This window comes from Onthophagus taurus, chromosome 3 (genome assembly GCF_036711975.1).
Source record: "Onthophagus taurus isolate NC chromosome 3, IU_Otau_3.0, whole genome shotgun sequence".
Lineage (NCBI taxonomy): Eukaryota > Metazoa > Arthropoda > Insecta > Coleoptera > Scarabaeidae > Onthophagus > Onthophagus taurus.
Window position 1 is genome coordinate 29,763,045 of NC_091968.1, and position 21,525 is coordinate 29,784,569.

Consider the following 21,525-nt stretch of genomic DNA (forward strand, 5'->3'; position numbering starts at 1 on the left):
TCTTCGTCACACAATTTTATTAAATCTGAATGCTAAGGAATATTTTTTATCTTGTCATATTCCTAAAAATTTAGATGAAGCTCGCTCTGAAAGTGTGTTTTCGAGACAGTTTATGAGTTCCTTAACTTCAATAACTGTTATATTTGACTTTTCTATTCTTTTAATTTGTTTTTCAAATAAAAATGATTGGCTGTGTAAAAACAGAAAATAAACTTGTGACAATGGGTGATTAAAGAAATCGACTATTGCTCTTGGCGGTCTGGTTTCTGCCAAAAAAAAATTTTTTAATGGTTCCCACAGCTTCAAAATACGCTCAATTGCCGGTAACAATGACAACCACCTAGTTCTTGAGTGAGATTGTAAATTAGCATGAGTTACATCAACTGCTTCACAAAACGATTTGAGACGTTCATTGCGTACTGTAAATATAGAAAAATACTTATAAATCTTCAGTACTATTGATTCCACATCAATAGACTGTACGTCAGCAGATGTGGATGCTGTGTTATGTATTATGTGAGCTGGACAACCTATGCCTTCGATGTCTTTAGAGAGATTTGATTTCAGTTTAAAGTATACGTAGTTCACCCCGTGCCTCTCTCGTCCCCCAAAATTTGCATTTGTGTTATCAGCGCTGTACGCCACTAGTTTTTCTAATGAGATATTTAAATTATTAAGTGTATTTATGCAGAAGGTGACTACTGTATCTGAAGTTTCATTTTCTAAAGTATCTAATTTAATTAATTTCAGCTGCATACCATTGGTTTCTGAGAAATATTGTATAAGAAGAGGAAACAACTTTTCAGCGTTATGATTACTAGCATCGGTTAAAATTCCATAAAAAGGAATTGTTTCAATTTCTTCTTTTACTTTTTGTACAGAGTGTGGTGCCAATATGTTTCTTATTATTGCTGTAGCTTTTGTTCGTGCAGTTGACCGTTTCGCAGCAATTTTAGAATCAGGATATAAGATCGCGTTCAATTTAGTGTTGCAGTCTAATGAATTAAAAGAATAATGATGGTTAATAACTTTGTAAGCTGTTGTTAATTCTGCTGCACACACTAAAGTATCTTCTGGAGTGTTTTCTTTAATCATGAATGATGAAATATCTCGTGAAGTAGAAGCTGCCGACAAGTTAGACTTATGCCCATTAGATTTGATGTGATCTTCTATCGAAGTCTTACCACTATGGCTCACGGAAATAAATAAATTACATACTGTGCAGTGCGCTTCGAATTCACTTCTACCTTTCTTTATAAACGTCCACTCTTTCGTGTAATTATCCGAGAAATGGCACTTGCGTTTTGGCATTATAATTATAAACTTACACCTAGTCCTTTGGTATCAGACGTCGTTGAGACAATATCCTAATCGCTGCACAATACTATAAACAATAACGTCAAGGTTGCTCGATTAAATATTACTGAATGTGCGTCAATGAACGCTCGGGAATAATTGTAGAAATGGGCGCGCACGCATGTTCACTCGTTGTCATTAAATCTATTAAAACAGGTTTGTTCCAACACACCAAGAAAACCGTCCCAGAACGGTTTTTATAACAAAGCAGGGTATTCTGAGATGTAATTCATATACGCAGTGCTGTTCATAAAATAGTTGGTCTATTATAATAAACGATTCTGGAACGGTTTTCTTCGTGTGTTGGAACAGAACTAACATCGCCATCTACCGGGACATTTTGTAGTTCAACCGGGACGACCGGGACAGAAGTTTCAAACAGGTGACATGTCCCGGTGTACCGGGACGGATGGCAACCCTAGGCTAAACCCAAATTGTTCTAGTTCTAGGTAGGTATACTGTTAGTTCGACATAGTAACAGTATACCGTGCTGGTGTAAAACTAGAACTAACACTAGACCTAGAACTAGAAAGTTTCGGTCCTCAGACGCTCGGCTAAACCCGAATATTTCTAGTTCTAGGTCTAGTGTTAGTTCTAGTTTTAATTGTTCTGCAGCGCTAGACCAAGAATTAGAATCATTCGGGTTTAGCCGTCTTAAGAGATGTCCAGCTAAACACAAATGTTTCTAGTTCTAATGTTAGTTCTAGTGACAGTGCAAGTGTAAAACTAGAACAAACACTCGACTTTTTAGAATAGTATTAATAAGTTTGAGACATATGTTAAAAGTCAAAATCGCTATTTTAAAATAATCCGCGATTTAATCTTAAAATGAAGCGATTTTTATCCATAAATATTTTTATATCATGTATTTTTCAATTTTACGACAGGTGTAAATTGGAAACAAATCGTAGGCAATTTTACGTTGTCGCCTTTCGTCGTTGAAAAATACGTAAGCATACATACATAGATGGGAGTAACGCATTTTGCGCTAGAACTGGGTACTCTCGCTAGATGCTGTCAAAAGCGTAATGGTTCTACTAAAAAGAAACGTCGCAACTCCTCGTTGGAATCCCCCTTTATCCCGGGAATCAATACTGGGAATAAATTATTCAGCGTGCACATTTTTACAAGGCGCTAGAGGGCGTGTCTATCGGAAAACTTTATTCGAAGGAGACCCTTTAGAAGACGAACCACCATTGACTGTCTGTCAAATAAACTCGTAACTAAACGCGTGATGAATGTGAATGGGGTAAGTTTTCTTTGTATGCGTCTAATTTTATTTATTCTTTCTTTTTTTAAGTTGTATTTTAGGAATTAGATTCACGTAAACCGACAAATCCCACTTAAAAGTACAATCGGAACGAGCAGCCATGAATAAAACACGATGGAAGCGCGAGATAAACAGTTCAATTCGAAAGAATTAAACGTTGCGCCCCGGGTTGACCCAGCGTACCCACCCACTTCGTACCAGAGGGGCTAAAAACTTTCGGAACCCGTAGAATTTAAATAAGGAAACAATCTAGATAAAAGGCAAAATCGGGTGTCTCACTCTTTCTTTCTCGTACTCTTTCGCTATTTAGCTTCTTCTCCCGAATAACCACCCATATTTTACAACCCAACCCGAAATCTTTTTCCTCCCAACCCCTCTATTTATGCGACAACTTTAAATTGGGAATAGCCCGAAGACCTCGTAATATAAAATCTCTTCGACAGTTTCAACTTGTTATTAATGTTTACAAAACTATTTTTTTTTTAAATATAATGGTACCCCGGTGTTGTACTACTCCTTTTTATTATTTATTATTATTTATATTATTATTAAACAAATCATTATTAAATTGCGAACATTTCTGACCGTACTACCTAGTGATATGATGTACGGGAACGATTTTTAACATTTTCAAAAATATGTCTATTACCACTTAACTAAGATACATGGAATTTTTTTCTAATTTTTACCAGAACAGGTATGCGTTGGCATCTCACCCGGTGTCCGCTTGACGTTGAGTTTTGGTACAGTGTGTTGCGCACAATCACAACTAAATAAGAAAATAAAAAGAATTTGGCTACCAAACAAAATTTCAATTTTCAGCTTGGCAATGAATATACAGGGTGTTCATTTCAAAACTTTCCACCTCAATTTCTGTAAATCCGGAAGTTTAAAAAGAAAATCGCTGAGATAGGTAAAGAATAAAACCAAGGGGGACAACTTTTTATGCAAAAATTGACTCACTCACTCACTTCAACCCCCCGCCGCCAGAAACCAACCCCTTAAAAATCTTAAATGGAAAGGGATACCTCATTTTAAAGGTCTTTTAAGGTACTACATGTTAGTATTTATTTTTTTTTAAAATGATCGATTGGAATGTGCTCGACGAACTGCCGCAGTTTTTAATGAAAGGCATCCAGATCATGAAGAAATTCACTCAGACTGGGTCCGTTGCCAACATAAAACATAATGAGTCGAGAGTTTTGAATGAAACCGCTCAACTGGAAGTGTTGGGTCATTTCGGTATCAACCCCAATACTTCATTGCGTCAGGTATCTCGTGCAACTGGTATATCCTTGGGTTCTGTTCATAAAGTTGTAAAACTTCACAAATTCCATCCTTATAAATTGAAAATACATCAAGAGCTAACTGAAGAAGATTTTGACAGGAGAATACAGTTTTGTGAAGAAGTGACCACTATTATTAATAATAACAACGTTTTTGTGAAAAATATCTGCTTTAATGATGAATGCACTTTTTCTTTAAATGGATTTGTAAATAAACATAACTGCAGATATTGGAGTAATGAAAACCCTCATCTGACTGTAGAAGGGCATACACAATATCCTGAAAAAGTTAATGTATGGGCCGGCATTTTGGGAGACCAAGTGATTGGTCCAGTGTTTATCGATGGAAATTTAAACGGCGAAGTGTACTTGGATATGTTAGAAAATACTATCAATCCACTAATTACGGAAGCTCTCGAGAATCAGTTGGATAGAGAAGAAAATGCCTTACTTGATGAGAATGAATTACATTTTCAACAAGACGGAGCTCCTCCTCACTATGTTCTCCCAGTACGACAGTGGTTAGATAATACGTTTCCAAACAGATGGATAGGTCCTATAGAATGGCCAGCCAGATCACCAGATTTGACGCCATTAGACTTTTTTTTATGGGGTCATTTAAAGTCTGTTGTATTTACCCCTCAACCTCAAAATTTAGAAGAACTTCGTCAGAGAACGTCCACGGCAAGCTGCAGTAAGCTTGCCGTGGAATTCAAAGGGAAGTTTTTGAAAATGTGCGCCGTAGGTTTGAACAACGGTTGTACCATTGTTTAGCTAATAACGGACAACACTTTGAACAATTATTAAGTTGATTTTCTCTGCAAAAGTTTTTGTACATAATTAAATAACTGAAAATAAAATAGAACGTTATAGGAAGTTCTAAACAGATATGGAATGAAGTTAGAGGACTTGGAATTATGACGGATAGCAGGGCGTCGTCCTTACCGTCGCATATGCAGAATGCTGACCGTATTAACAGTTATTTTGTAGATAGTGTAAACGAGCTTGTGGATAGTTTGCCATCTGTTAATTTGGATTTTTATAAGCATAATGCATGTCAAAATCAATTTGTATTTAAAAATATAAATGAAGCAGAGGTGCGGTCTATTCTGGCTTCTATCACATCCGCTTCAGTTGGGTGTGATGGTATTTCCATAGGAATGATACGTCTCTGTTGTCCGTTGATTTTGCCGTATCTGACTCATTTTCTCAATTGCTGTCTTTCGGAGAGTAAATTTCCTGTGCTTTGGAAGCAAGGGATAGTTATTCCTTTGGCAAAGGTTGATGATCCCAAGCAACTGAAAGATCTGAGACCAATAAGTATTCTTCCAACGTTATCTAAGGTGCTTGAAAAAATTATGAAGCAGCAGTTGGTGAGTTACGTGGAGAGTAATTGCTTGCTGCCTCAGGAGCAATCTGGCTTTCGAAGTGGCTATAGTTGTACAACTGCAATGTTGCGCCTAACTGATGATATTCTTACGAACACGGACAATGGATTGTACACTGCTGTAGTCTTCCTGGATTTTTCTAAAGCGTTTGATACCGTTAATCATGCAGTTTTGGGTGAGATTCTGTATGATTTGGGGCTGAGTTCAGAGGCGGTATCTTTGTTGGGTGACTACCTCTGCGATAGGTCTCAAAGGGTAAGGATCGGTGATGATTTGTCTCACACAATTAGAGTTTTGAATGGTGTACTACAGGGTTCGGTGTTGGGGCCTCTCTTGTTCTCTTTGTACACTTCGCGGTTTAGTAGTCGGGTACAACATTGTAAAGTCAATATGTATGCTGATGATATACAGTGTTATCTGTCCTTTCATGAAAATGATAAGAATCTAGCACAGATACGTATTAATGAGGACTTGTCTACTATATTTAATATTGCGACGTTTCTTAAACTAAAGATTAATCCTGATAAGTCTGCGTGTGTATGTTTCGGGAGAGGGAGAGGGGTCACAGGGCTGAACTTGGATCTTGATATTCATATAAATGGTACAAGAATCAATGTTGTTAAGGAAGCAAAATGCCTGGGTTTAACAATAGATAACACCTTCAGATTTAAAGCTCAAATTAATATTTACATGAGAAGGTCGTATTCATGTTTAAGAAAACTTTATCCTCACCGATCCGTTCTTTCGATAAAATTAAAAAAACAGTTATGTGGTTCTCTTGTGCTGTCTCACTTCAACTTTATGGCGCCTGTGTATCATCCCGCTATAGATGTGCTTACATCGAATCGCATACAAAAGGTTCAAAATAGTTGCCTTAGGTTCATTTTTGGAATCCGGAAGTATGACAGAATCTCACACAAACTGAAAGATGTTGGGTGGCATAGAATGGATATCCGCCGGGAGTTGCGCAGTTTGGTTTTGTTTCATAAAATCGTCACAACACATATACCGACATACTTGTATGAGAGGATTACTTTTAAAAGGGCTAACAATGCTCTACAAACGAGATTAAAATATGGCATATATCAACCAAAATACAGAACCTCTTTGTTTCACAGGTCTTTTACGTATCACATATATAAGTCATATGGAACGCTACCGCCTATGATCAAAAAACTAAATATCATTAATTTCAAAAAAACACTATATAAAGATAAATTTTTGGAGCAAAGTGCAGCCTTGTCATAGTTATTCATTTGAATGCATTTTTTTAACGTTCAGAGCAGGAGAGGAGGAATATTCAAGAAATTGTATTGTCGTTGTCGTGGGACGCGTGTAGTATAATATTAAGTTTATGTATGTGGTAAGGTTGGTTGAACAGATTTTATCTGGAGCCCGCCTATTGCACAATGCCATTTTTTTTTCTTTTCTTTTTTTGTAGTGTTAGGTACTAAGTTTTTTGGTCTCTTGTTGTTTAAACATTCTAGTTTAGAATATATCTACATTATAGATACAATTTTTGTTATTATTATATATATTTTTTCTTTTGTTGTATACACTGGTATGTGCAATAAAGACATTTATTATTATTATTATTAACGTTTCAAGCAGTTAAAAGTTGTTTAAGTAATAACTAAATAAACCTAAAAGAAAAGAAAAATTAAACAGAAATCGTTTTTTCTAAATATCTCTGACAGACGCCAGGCGAGCTAGCCAACGTAGGTATATCATTGTCAAAATAACCTAAATATCAAAGATTTCGGATTGCTCCGAAATAATAAAGGTTTAATGGTCGTTGTAAAAACGAACATGGTAATTTAATTTTATAAATTAATAATAAAAGATTACTTATTCTTGCTTTTAAGAAGGTGATTAAAGTTTTTAATATTAATTAAAGCGGGAAATTTCGAAAACGAATCGATCAATTTAAAAAAAATAAATACTAACATGTAGTACCTTAAAAGACCTTTAAAATGAGGTATCCCTTTCCATTTAAGATTTTTAAGGGGTTGGTGGTTTCTGGCGGCGGGGGGTTGAAGTGAGTCAATTTTTGCATAAAAAGTTGTCCCCCTTGGTTTTATTCTTTACCTATTTCAGCGATTTTCTTTTTAAACTTCCGGATTTACAGATATTGAGGTGGAAAGTTTTGAAATGAACACCCTGTATTAAGAGACGTACGGTTAAACCCGAATGTTTCTAGTTATTAACATATTACCATTCAGTCCAATTGTGTAAGCGATAAATATTTATGAAAATAATTTAAAATTACTGCACTTTTGTTAATTAAATTTTCCATGAATAAAATCTTTTTATGTAAAAACTAAACCACATCATTTAATTTTAAGTAGTTTTTTTGTTGAAACAAATTCAAAAGATTTCAATACCACGGATTAATTTGTTTTCTTTTTTCCTATTTTGTCAAGAACTAAATCCCCATTGCATGTGTTTTCAACAAAGAATAGAGTACGCATGAGATTTAATCGGTTTAAATCGTTTACAAAGAGCGGCTTAGCGGTGATCTTTGTGTCGACCCCCTTTGAAATCGCATTATTTTTGTAATGTCATTACCGCGGGGGATCTCTCGTCTTCATCTATAATCGGATCGTTTAAAATCTCAATCATAAATCGGTAACAATAAAAACGTCTTTCTAAAAAAAAATTATAGTTAAGTTATTTCTTAATGTTAATTTGAAACATGATCTGATGGACGGAAATGTATAGGAACAAATGGTTTGCTGGTGTTGGACTAACCTAAAGTTGGGTGCACATGCACGCTTGAGTAATGAATTATGTACGGCAGTATAACGGCGAGACCGTGCCGCGGCGCTATTCGATGTCGGATAATTAACAAACTTTACGACGGCGCAATATTAATAGCGGGGATTCCGATAAGTTCGCGAGAAATTTAACTTACGCCCCACCCTTCTCATCTTGCTTTAAGGTACATGGATGACTCCAAAATCATTACTTAAACTTCAAAATCCTTTTAACGTTTTTTTGTAATGTCAAAGTTAGGTAATTAACTTGAGTACATGGTGAGATTTTGTAAAAATTTTGCGTTTCCGATTAAAATTTAGAACAAATAGTAGAGAATTTTCGGCACGAAGTCCGCAGATGGTGGCTTTGGATGAGGGGGAGAGCTGATGCGACTTTGATAACCTGATAAGGAGCTTAGGGGAGAATTTCTTGTGGTGAACGGGTCGTTAGCTAGAACGTTCAACGCCCCACTCACCTACAAAATTTCCATAATGCTTTTGAACGAACCCAAGGAGAATGTAACTCGTTTGTAACAGAAGAGTAAAAATGGAAAAATCCATCATTATTATAATCGTTTTAAGAATTTTCCTCCCTAAAAAATAAAAAATACAGTAAAAGTTATCAATTTTTTTGGATTTGAATTAAAGAGTGATGTTAATCAATCGATATCAGTGGACGGTGATTCCCCTATTAATTTAAGAGAGAACTATTTTATCATCCAGTCTCCGGTTAGCTGCAGTCGGAGTCTCGACGTCGATATTATTTCTTATTATTGTTGTGGAATTTTTAAATCCATAAACTTAAAGCTAACACTATAACTAGAATTAACACACAGTTAAACTCGAAGCTAGTTCTATACAGGGTGATTTATAACATACGGAGGAGACTAAATGGGTAGGTACTTGAGGTCAAACTGAAGAGATTCTCTTAATAATGTTTTGTTAAAATCTTAATAGTTACATAGATATCGCATGTTAATTTTTTAAATAAGTTAGCGTCAACTTTTGAGAACCGCTGATATTCACTAAAGAACAATTAAAATACTTGTCAACGCCATCCTCATTTTTGAAGGAGCTGTCAAAGTAGACAATTTAATTGTTTAGTTTTAATACGTAATTTATGAAAAGAAATAATAGATGTTAATTTATGAAACGGATAAAAATAATGTTTTAAATGCAAAATTACAAAATCTCTAAAACAAGAAAATAACATAATAATAATAATCTCTTTATAACATATGTTCAAAGTGCTGTCCTTGCATTTCGACGCACAACTGCGCACGACGAATCCAATTTAACGATAATCGTGGAAATCGTGGACGTATGTCCTCTGTAGCGGCAGTGATGCGATGTCGTAGTTGGTCGATTGTATTAACCTCGGTGGCATATACTCTATCCTTCATGAATCCCCTTAAAAAAAAGTCCAATGGGTTAAGATCGGGACTACGTGGTGGCCATGGAATAGGTCCACCTCGACCAATCCATTTTTGCCGAAAAGCATTATCGAGGAAATCTCGTACATTACGACTAAAATGTGCAGGACAACCGTCGTGCATAAACCACATCTCACGTCGCATAAGTAGCGGAATATCTTCCAGGAGTACTGGCAGATTTTCTTGTAAAAACTGTATATAAGAAGTTCCATTAAGAGTTCCTGGTAATTCGAAAGGTCCTATTAACGTATTGTTCACAATTCCCGCCCATAGATTCACTCTGAATCGTTGTTGAAAAGAGCCTTGACGAATAACGTGTGGATTTTCGTCCGACCACACATGGGAATTGTGAACATTTAGAACACCATTTCTGGTAAAACAGCATTCATCCGTTACCAGTATACTGTCCGCAAAATCTGCTTCTCTGTTGGTACGAAATTGCAACCGCAAAGGATAGTCAGCGGGAGTCAGTCCTTGCACTTTTTGAAAATGATAGGGGTGTAAACCGTTACTTTTCAACGTACGCCAAACAAAATTCTGGGATACCTCGAGTTGGTGAGAAATTTGACGAGTACTCGTGCTTCGATCCGCTTCCACAATTTCTTGAATTTCTTCTTCCACATTCACTCCATGTCTGTTTAGTCTACCGCCACCAAGACCTTTCTTAGGTTGCAAATTTCCTCTCTCTTCCCCGCTGGATTAACCGAAGAAAAGTGTTTTCAGAAGGGATCTGTCAATTTTGATATCGTTCTAAATACAGACGTCTTGCGTGTGCAGCGTTTTCTCCAGCTGCTCCATAAATAATAAGCATATCTACGTATTCTTCGTTACTGTAAAGGCCAAATTTCGATGGGTTTGCAGGATATCTCAGTTATTATGAAAGATAGAAAGTTGCGGTTTTCGCGAACCTGAGCTACTTTTTTGTGAAACTTACAATGCCGCAAACCAAATTTTCATAGACCTCTTCGTTGTTGATATACAGGGAGTATTTCAAAATTTACGATTTTCAGACACCCCCGTATCTCGGCTATCCGGAAACTTAATAAAAAAGTAAAAACGGGTTCTAATAGATTTTTTCACGGAGAATCCAATGGTGCACGTAGAATTTTTCTAGTCATCACGGTTTTTGAGTTATAAACACAAGTTAGGTTTTTTTAAATGGAACCACCTATATTTTATTTTTTTATTGAACTGGATTTTTTTCAAGCTTTTCAATGATATATAATACTCTATACTTACCTTTATAATTTATTAACCTCGAAATTGAATAAAATACATTATTTTATAAGTAGGCAATGATAAACAGACTGCCTAACCTGACGTCACAGATGGGCTTATATCGACTCCAAACAATTTCGTTGCTAACCACAGTTGCTAATGATAAACCGTAATAAAAATGTCATTTGAAATGTCATAAAAAGTCACTTAGTTTATTTTATTTTAACACTAATTGAAAAATTGTATATGGTGATTTACCGTTAGCAACACACTTAGCTATGAAAATGTTTGGAGTCGATATAAGCTCCGCCCATCTCTGTTACGTCAAGGCTTAGGTTGTCTATTAAGTGATCGCGTTGCTAGGATACCGGAATAAACAAAGTAAATATAGTTAATTACTGTCAAACTTAATTTTGAATTTTGTGCTAACAATAAGTCGTGTGTTACTTAATTACCTTTAATTAACTTAACTTAATTATCTTTTTCTTGAAATGGAGCGCTATGAAAATTATGAAAAATATGACATGCTAGCATGTTACATTCATGCAAATGAAAATGTTAATCAAGCTGCTGAATTATACATAAATAGGTAGAATGCAACATTTATCAGCAATAACATTTTATTAGCAGATTGTTTCACTTCAGATATCCAGAAAGAGCGCAACCAAATTCAAAATTATTGGGCCACGAATTGTTTACAAAATATTTGAAGGAAACCTTTGCGCTAATCGCTATTTGACCATCTTGCAAGAGGCTTTGCCAGAGATTTTGGATGATATTCCTCTTATTCGGCTAAATAATATTTATTTTCAGCAGGACGGAGCTCCCGCTCATAATGCGCAGTTAGTGAGTCGCTACCTAACTGCAGAATTTCCTGGTAGGTGGATAGGCACACATGGTCCAACGCGATGGCCAGCAAGAACACCTGATTTATCTATTTTGGACTTCTTTTTATGGGGATATATCAAGAATCGGGTATATAGTACCCAGAATCGAACAAAATTGGAATTGAAAATTGCTGTAACTGATGCTTTTTCACATTTACAGCAACATCCCATAACTATTCTAAATGCAATTAAACGCATTACTGAACTTTGTGAACAATGTGTGCATCAAAATGGTAACAACTTTGAACAATTCTTGTAACTTCAAGCCATATTTGCATAATGTTTAGTTTTTAATAATTTTTCGTTTTTAGCAAACAAAATTTAATAGATACATTTTTTTAATAAGTCAATAATTAATATTATAGTATTTTCAAAATTCTTTGTTTATCCTGGTATCCTAGCAACGCGATCACTTAATTTATCATACCCTACTTATAAAATAATGTGGTTTTTTTAATTTCGAGGTTCATTATAAAGGTAAGTATAAAGTATTATATATCATTGAAAAGCTTGAAAAAATTCTAGTTCAATAAAAAAATAAAATATAGGTGGTTCCATTTAAAAAAACCTAAGTTGTGTTTATAACTCAAAAACTGTAATGTCTAGAAAAATTCTACGTGCATCATTGGATTCTACGTGAAAAAATCTATTAGAATCCGTTTTTACTTTTGTACTAAGTTTCCGGATAGCCGAGATACGGGGGGAGTCTGAAAATCGTAAATTTTGAAATACTCCCTGTATATCAAAAACGAAGAGGTCTATGAAAATTTGGTTTGCGGCATTGTAAGTTTCACAAAAAAATAGCTCAGGTTCGCGAAAACCGCAACTTTCTATCTTTCATAATAACTGAGATACCCTGCAAACCCATCGAAATTTGGACACCCTGTACATTACCATTGTATTTTTTGATTAGTAAAAATTCTAATTTTGACGTTAAATGACATTGATTATTAAAATTAAATGACATGTCCGTTGCTAGGTAACCAAGTCAACTGGATTGACAGCAATAAAAACATGGTATCAGCGGTTCTCAAAAAACAAACACCAGTTTTTGAGTGATTTAACAAATTTTTAAATAGCCGTAACTGCCATATTACAAAGATTTTATTATTGGTGCTAATCAGGCATTGCTTAAGTAACCCCGAAATATTCGCAGTTTGAATTTAAACGTAGTGTAATACCGTATATCGTAAGAAATGCTGGGCAATTAATTCAACTTTAATGCTCTATATCTTTGTGATTATTACGTTGTAGTCAAAACATTATTAAGAAAATATCTTCAGTTTGGCCCCTAGTACTTGCTCTTTTAATCTGCTCCGTATGTTATAAATCACCCTGTATATAGGTATAGTGTTGTGTATTAAATAGGTAATATTAACTTAAAAATATTTTGTCCGTTTTATGGAGATTTTACTGTATTAGAATTTTTTACCGATAAGGATTCCACTTCATTTGCACCAGATGACTTAGATACATCTTCTTTAGTATTCCCTCGGAAAAAATCGTAAAAAGATAAAAATATATCTTCGTTACGCAGTCAGATACAGAACGAGGGGTTGCGCACCCTTCACCCTATATCGATCGTGAGCCCTTCCACAAAAGAATTTGTATTCAAAACAAATGCGAACGAATACGCGTACTAAGAGCGGGGGTGGAATAAAAAATTTAAGATCCCATTTTTTTCTATTTTCCCCTCCTTTCGTATTTTTATAGAAATATTTTCTTAAACGTTTATTTTACTTTGTATTATTAAGGAATTGGAAAAATAATTTGGTTAATACAGCTGAAACTCCTGCGTTAGTAATTAAGATACCGTAACTACACCATAAATTTACTACCACCATAAAAAATGATTGTAAACCCGCGTTTAGATGGCGCCATAACGATTTTACACCCCATTACCTAATAACGGAACGAAAATTTTCCCGCTTAATCCAATTAATGGTTACGATTCTTTCTACTAACTCGATAAAAAAAAAGAAAAAAATTACTATTAACATTACTAAACTCACCGTTTCTTTCCTTTCATAAACTTTCTGCAACTTATCTTTCAACCAATCCCATTGTTTTATAGCTTCAACATCATCCTCATCTTTTACCATCAAATTCGTGTTAAGAACAATTATGTGTCTCTTGAAATCGGTTTTTTCGATCATGTAGTAACCCCCTAAAACAACAAAAAAGAAATTACAAGACGAAAAAGGGAAATATAAAGGAAATAAAAAGAAAAAAAATAAAAGGATATATATATAGAGAGAGGTTGGTGGAAGTGTGTTTTTATTTTCTTTTTGGCTTAGATCAGCTACGCCGGATGTCGTCGCCTCCCTACGTCTCCAAATTACCTTTTTCAAGGGAGGACGATTCAATCGCTATACAAAACGTTTCGACCGGCGTCGTGCAATTTTCTTTAATTTCCAAACGGCCCTCCTCGGTGCCTTCGACGATCGTTCGGTTAGAATGTTGGGTATCGAAATCTCAACCAAGGGAATCTTTTTAAAAGGCATCAAAAAAAAATGATTTGCATTAAATTTCCGTACAGAAAAACTCATTTAACATTTTTTTCGTTTTATAAAAACCATGTCATGTCATTTTTAATAGGGAAAAAGAGTGTTAATAACCCAGCTTTACAAAAAACGTACGAATAAAAACGATGTCACGTCGAAAATTACAGAAAGGTCATTTCTAGCGGTGTCCTAAAAGAGATGAGGGGGCGGTTCGGTCCAGATTCGGGCACAGAGGGATTAATGCCTCTCGCAAAGTATAACGGACCCCATTGTATCCGGCGTTTTCATCCGAAAAATAAAATAAAAAAAAAGGTAATGCATTTTTCACGTCGCACGGACGTGTCTTTTATTCAACCCGACGCCGCGACGCGCCGGGAAAGCGTCATTTTCCTCGCGTGAGAGATGAGCCTTTCGAGTGAACGTCACGTGACCCGTTACCAAACTCCCCTTCCCTTTACACTTCTCTCTTCGGGGTAATTCCATTAATAAAATTACCTGACGTTCCGTGACGGTGTCTTTTGTAATTGCCACCTCGACATTATATAACCTAAAAAATAAAATAACTTTTCGTACCTGTTTCTAACGTTTCTATGGTATCCGGAGGCAACCATCTACTCCACATTTTCCCTAATTCTTCGCGGGATGATGGATCATCATGACCCAAAGCAGGAAATACAAATTGAGAGTTAAACGTTTGTAACATCAAATCGGTGAGGTTATGTAGAAGATGTAGTTGTTTCGTTTCCGGTATTTGCCTTTTAAGTGATAAACTATCCCTAAAAAAAATTAAAAAAAGTATGTTAAAACATATCCGGCTTTAACCTATAAAGAGAGTAATTTTTTAGAGATATGAAGAATTGTAAATAGAAATTAGTAAATCAAAGGTAAATAAAGCGCAGTTTTTACTTACAAACTCTTTGATGATAACTCAAATCAATTATGAGGCAATTTAAAACCACTAGGAACTTTATACGCTTTTTTAAACTTTTTCTTTTAAATTTTTAAATGAAGAAAGAAACATAACCTCTACATCCAAATTATGTCAAACATAGCCAAGGCATATAGTTGGAGTTAATGTTGTTAGATGGTACTAACGATATAATTTAAAAGTCCCTAGATTTACAAAGTACCGCGGTTTGACGCCATTTTGGCTCGAAAGTCAAGTGGGAAATTTAAAACTGTTCTATTGATAACATTACGCCAAATTTCCTTTCTTTTTTTCTTGTGGTACTCTGAAGAGTCGAAAGTCCTTCTTACTGCTTCTGCATTTTATGCATTTTTGGGAATAATTAAAGAATACCTGTCCCTCTTAAAAATCGATGACTTTTTTTTTAATCGGTAGGAAATGACTCAAAAGATGTGTTAATGATAAAAAAAAGTGCGGAAAAGTGTAGTACTTATCGAAAAATCACTTTAAAGTTGCGATTTGACGTTTCTTTTTGGAAGTTCAAAGCAATGTTAAATATGCATTTTCGTATTAAATCCTAACCTGAAATTGTTTAATTTATACCCACGCACAAAATAAAAAGTTATTTTCACTAAACTTGTTGAGATTACAACATATTTACGGATGAAAACCTTATTTCTTAGGCTATCAATGCATAACGACAATTACCTGTCGTTAGATAGAATTGTTTCTACCAAATGTGTGTTAATAGACTTTATGTTAATAGATTGTGTATCAATTGATATGTCAAACGACTGAAATATCTTTATATTGTAAATATAAATGATAAATAAGTATAATAGCTTATTTAATAGTACCTTACTTAAGTTAAAATAGTTAATTAATTAAAAATTAATATTAAACAAGACGTGTACATGATTACAAAATAATAATAAAAAAATAACCCGTGTGACGATGGCAACAAACTGTGTATTTAACCAAATGACAATTACAACTGACAACACAAGCAATGTTAACCATGTATTTTCGTATTAAATCCTAACCTCAAATTGTTTAATTTGTGCTCACGCACAAAATAAAAAGTTATTTTCACTAAACTTGTTGAGATTACAACATAATTATTTATAATGACACCTATGTGAAGTTAGCCCCCAATTAAATAGCATTTTACATGTACATATAGTATTTTGATTATAACATGAGAACCAGTGAACCGATTTCGATAAACAATGTCACATTCGAAAGCTTAATCCTTGGCCAATACGAAAGTAGAAATCCGATAACGAACCGTCTATATATATTCGTCTACTCGGATACACTTGCGTAGCGTCTGGGAGCTCACATTGTTATAGGTATTTTTTATGTTACACGTGAATTAACAATGTAAGGCCAATGTTTACACAAATATTTGTCTACTTGCGTACTTGCCAATTACACCAGTCGTGTGGGACCACCTTAAGAACAGAATAAACAATAGTCATCAATTGTAAAAACAGATTGAGTTCCTATAAATAGTTATTCTTATTTTTATAGCTGGCGTTTATATTTGACCCACACCCTTCTCCATATCTAATCCAACATTTGGGAAATTTTCGCTAGTTTAAACGTAAATTAACCTAACTCAAAATCTAATTTCTACACAAAATTCTTATTTGGGCGATATTACATCGATAAAAGCAAGATTGACGATTTTTAATCAACATGTATATTGTAAAATTATACGAAGATGGGTTTATGAGAAAGTTGAACTTGTTCATTCATAAGTAGATAGTTATTATTATCTTTATAATTTGTTACACGAATGAAAAAGCTCAACTCCTCCATAATTTATATTATGTTCAGTCTTTATGTGGTGCTTAAAAATATTGGAATTTTCTTTAGTTTTATGTTTACGAATTCTAGTTTTCAGCCTCCTCCACATTTGTCCGATAGCAACAAACTTGTATCCGTAATTTTTTATCTACTTTCTTAGCTGATATTTTTCTTATTATTAGAGATAATTCGAGATAATAATTAGAGATTCTTTCTCTATCTAAAACCGGTCTTTGTCTGTCGATAAGTTAATACTAAGATCAATCTGGATTAACCCGGGTTTTCGTTGGTAAATATACATCCCTACACACAAAAACGCTTAAATGCTATTCCTTTAAACAAGTTTCTTATTTCATATTGGGAAAACTATAGAAGTATAGATCTATCTTATCTACAATTTGCTGCTCTTTCTAATGGTGTATAACACGCGGCTATCGCTGCTTGGTTATAGAGTTTTTTCCTGGTGATATAAGAAAGTTATTGATCCCAACAATGTTTAAAAGTAGCTAAAACGTGTGAATTTGGTAATTTTTTGACCAAAAACGTCCTTGTGTAAGTCTATAACTTCATTATATACTTCTATAGTTTTCCTCATATCAAATATGTAAGAAAGTTGTTTAGAGGAAGAGCAATTAAACGTTTCTGTATATAGAGATGTATATTAAAGGTGATTTAACCATGATGCTAATTGATATTGACCAACAAAAACCCGGATTAAGATATTTGAAGGAGCGTTCTTTCTGATTGTGAACACAGTTTTTTAAAATTCGGTTTGATAACAATTGCACAAGGGCTTGAAGTTTGGTAATATTAAGCTATTTTACGTACAGAGCGGTGTTCTTCATCTTTTATTGATTTTAATATTAACATATCGGCAAACGAGGACCGACGATTTCATAAAGAAAGAATCAAGCTTTCATATGGTGCATTTAGTGTTCTGCTATATCTAATAATAAGAAAGATATCAGCTAATAAAATAGATAGGAAATTGCGGATAAAAATTTGTTGTTGGAAGGTTTGTTGCTATCGTTGCTATCGTCACATCGTCAATCGGGCATTTCCACTTTCGTATTGGCCAAGGATTAAGCTTTCGAATTTGACATTGTTTATCGAAATCGGTTCACTGGTTCTCATGTTATAATTAAAATACTATACATGTAAAATTCTGTTTAATTGGGGGCTAACTTCACTTAGGTGTCATTATGAATAATTATGTTGTAATCTCAACAAGTTTAGTGAAAATAACTTTTTATTTAGTGCGTGGGTATAAATTAACCAATTTGAGGTTAGGATTTAATACGAGAAAATACATGGTTAACATTGCTTGTGTTGTCAGTTGTAATTGTCATTTGGTTAAATACACAGTTTGTTGCTATCGTCACACGGGCTATTTATTTATTTTTATTTTGTAACCATGTCTTTTTTAATAACTATTTTAATTTAACTAAACTACTATTAAATAAGCTACTATACTTATTAATCATTTATATTTACAACATAAAGATTGCAAAGAGCCTTCAGTCATTTGACAGATCAATTGATACACAATCCATTAACACAAAGTCTATTAATACACATTTGGTAGAAACAATTCTATCTAACGCCATTTAATTGTCGTTCTGCATCGATAACCTAAGAAACAAGGTTTTCATCCGAAAATATGTTGTAATCTCAACAAGTTTAGTGAAAATAACTTTTTATTTTGTGCGTGGGTATAAATTAAACAATTTCAGGTTAGAATTTAATACGAAAATGCAATTTTAACATTGCTTTTAACTTCCAAAAAGAAACGTCAAATCGCAACCTTAAAGTGATTTTTCGGTAAGTACTACACTTTTCCGCACTTTTTTTTTATCATTAACACAGCCTTTGAGTCATTTCCTACCGATTAAAAAAAAATTCATCGATTTTTAAGAGGGACAGCTAATCTTAATATAGTAGACGCCACGAGAGCTGGCAGTAAATCATCGTTTTCCGCTCTTACAAATGCCATACGTAGTTCACAAACCGCTAGAGAGTAATGTGTGTTAGAAAGAGATAGTATTAGTTTAATATGTCTGCTGTACAATTCAAATAGCCACGTCGAAAAAGTACGTCTGTTCTTCTAAGGGATGTGCCTTTACAATTATAACCTCAAATCGAAATGTCTTGTGAGCGTTGTCATGAATCTGTTAGTGTTTTCACAAGCCGAAAATGTTTTCTTTGAAAGGAAAATCATTAAATAATATCTTTGACAATGTTTGACATATAACCTCCATTACTAACATAACCTACATTTAAATGTATGTAGTGAAATAATCTAAGTCGTACGTCCATATCTTGATTCATACCATTTTTAAGCGATCTGTCACTGCCAGCTCTCGTGGTTTCTACTATATATGCCCATTTGTTTTGCAACTTCAAAGGCAACAAGACGGTAATATTTTTGTAAATAACTGGTGAGATACAGCGACAAGCTGTCAAACCGCCATTTTGGCTCGAAAACAGGCTTCATGAACCGCGGTACTCTGTAAATCTAGGGACTTTAAATTTAAATTGAATTAATTTTGTGATACGCTTTATATAATTTCCCAGAAAGTATATATGATAATAAATAAATAAAATGATTAATAATTATTATAAATGGTTTAATAATAAATCTATTGATTTACTTTGAAATCATTAAACGTCATTGTCTAAATATACATATAAGATCGTCTCTATTTCATCTAATTAAACCATATTCAAAAATTAAAAGTGTTAAAACTCGTTTATTACTTCACTTATTACTTATTACTCATTTCTCTCGCTTATTATAACATAAAGGTAATAAAAAGTTTTTATCGAAGAACAATTTATAAGATCGTCGATACAGCTTGTGATGTTTTAAAATAAACCGCTATAAGCGACAGCTTTTAAGTTAATTATTTTCTCGCTCGCCCCCGGGTTATAACCAGCTAATGACCTTCATTGTAGTACTTCGGAACAGGATAATTAGAGGGGATCTTCAAAGGATTTAATTAAAGAAAAAGTGGTATTTGAGTGTTCCCAACGATGAAGAATAAAACTCTCCTTTATAACTATATCGTTTGAAATTACAACAAGAAATTGTTGGTGGTAAAATTAATTATTGTAATTGATTGTTGTTGACATTTTAGAGTATCAAGTACCATTTTGGTGTGTTTGTGTATAGAGGTTTATATTGGAATTTCTGTGGATTTCACCGAACCAGTGGCGTGTCCAGTAAAGGCCTAATGATGGGCTGGAACGTTGAACACAGTCAAGAAGATGTAACACACAGGCAATTTGCCGGGGATATCGCGGCCTAATTTCCGGCCACGTTTAGTCTCGAACAAGAACGCTCAACACTCCGTCAACGTCTAAAGTTGAAAGCTCACCTACAGCAAACACTTCCCATTCAACACGCAAACCCTTTTTAATGCGAACAATTTCACTTTATCTGTTTATTTATTTTTAATTTTTTTTTGGAAAGTTTTGTCTCTCCCTCGTTCAATGATAAGTATCCAATTTTCCTGGCGATATAATCAGGCGGATGAAATTTGCATCCAAATTAGGGAAGCAGCGATTTTTACCGCGCTGAGAATCCTGATTTCCCAAGGGAAACGTAGTCATCCGCGTTAAGAACCGGAGTGTTACGTTGGGACAAGCGACCGTTTGTGAACGTCAATCAATCTAGTAATTGTATTGTACCGAGCTCGGTGTCCTCTAACATACCGAGATATTCAACTCAAGCATTTAATCGACCGAATTATATCCACAGAGAGATATGTAGATCGATTTACACCAAATTTCAACAGGTATAATATGATTATCCATTTGATCAAAATAATTAGTTACATGAATTAGTAGTTTCGACAAATTGGTACAATATTAAAAATTTAATTTTAACGGAATAAAAAATTAAACTTAAATCAATAACGCTTGAGTTATAACACAACATGCAATTTTAAAATAAAACCTTTGTTCTAGACATATGGGTAATTGAGTTTTTATAGAAATCAATTTGAAAAGTTGTATCAAATTATATGTATAGAGAGGAGAACGACGTCAAAACCTGTTGCTCATTGTATTATGAAATCTGATGTTTTGTTTTTGTTTAGATACCAACTAGTAATATATGGAACAAAGGTTATGGACATCCATGTGTATTTATTAATACTTGTTAGTGAATAAAATGTTTTTTGATCTATTCGTATTTGAAACGATTTTGTATGAAAATTAAGCTTAATTTGAAAAAAGCATTCCTACTCAATTTGCTTCGTATTCAATTTTGCGCAATAAAACCTTGCACATAGCGTCGCTATATTAGGAAAATATTAAATCAGCCGACTCCAATATCGTCGGGTTGGGGGTGAGAGAAAGGGAACAGAGAGAGAGAAGAAGGAAAATCCGAGAGCAGCGTAATAAATGTACACGTATTTCTCTGGGAATCTTATAACGAGCTTTTCCCGGGATATTTTTCCAATTGTGCTCAAGCCGACAAAAGAACGGGTCCAATAGAAGAGCACTTTATAGTTTTGCTCGGTAGCGCGTTGAGATATATAACCAGCTCTGTTAAGCGTGTTCAAACCTGAAAACACGCGTTTAAAGATCGTCGGATTTACGGGCCGCGATACGATTTGGTTTTCAGAGTGCGCGCGGATCCTTAGGGACATAACCCGGTTTTCGGGGGGATGTGAATATTCCGGGATGGGAAACGATATCGTCC

General features: G+C 34.3%; 1 protein-coding gene across 1 annotated transcript in view; it reads right to left on the reverse strand.

Annotated features, from left to right (window-relative positions):
• The window catches only part of LOC111420022 (acid sphingomyelinase-like phosphodiesterase 3b), a 147,927-nt gene that overhangs the window by 13,900 nt on the left and 112,502 nt on the right, over positions 1-21,525 (reverse strand). The window contains exons 4-5 of the mRNA XM_071194777.1: positions 14,672-14,874; positions 13,607-13,761 (exon numbers count right to left, since the gene is read on the reverse strand). Coding sequence (XP_071050878.1) covers positions 13,607-13,761; positions 14,672-14,874 — 358 coding nt within the window. The remainder of the gene's footprint in view (positions 1-13,606; positions 13,762-14,671; positions 14,875-21,525) is intronic.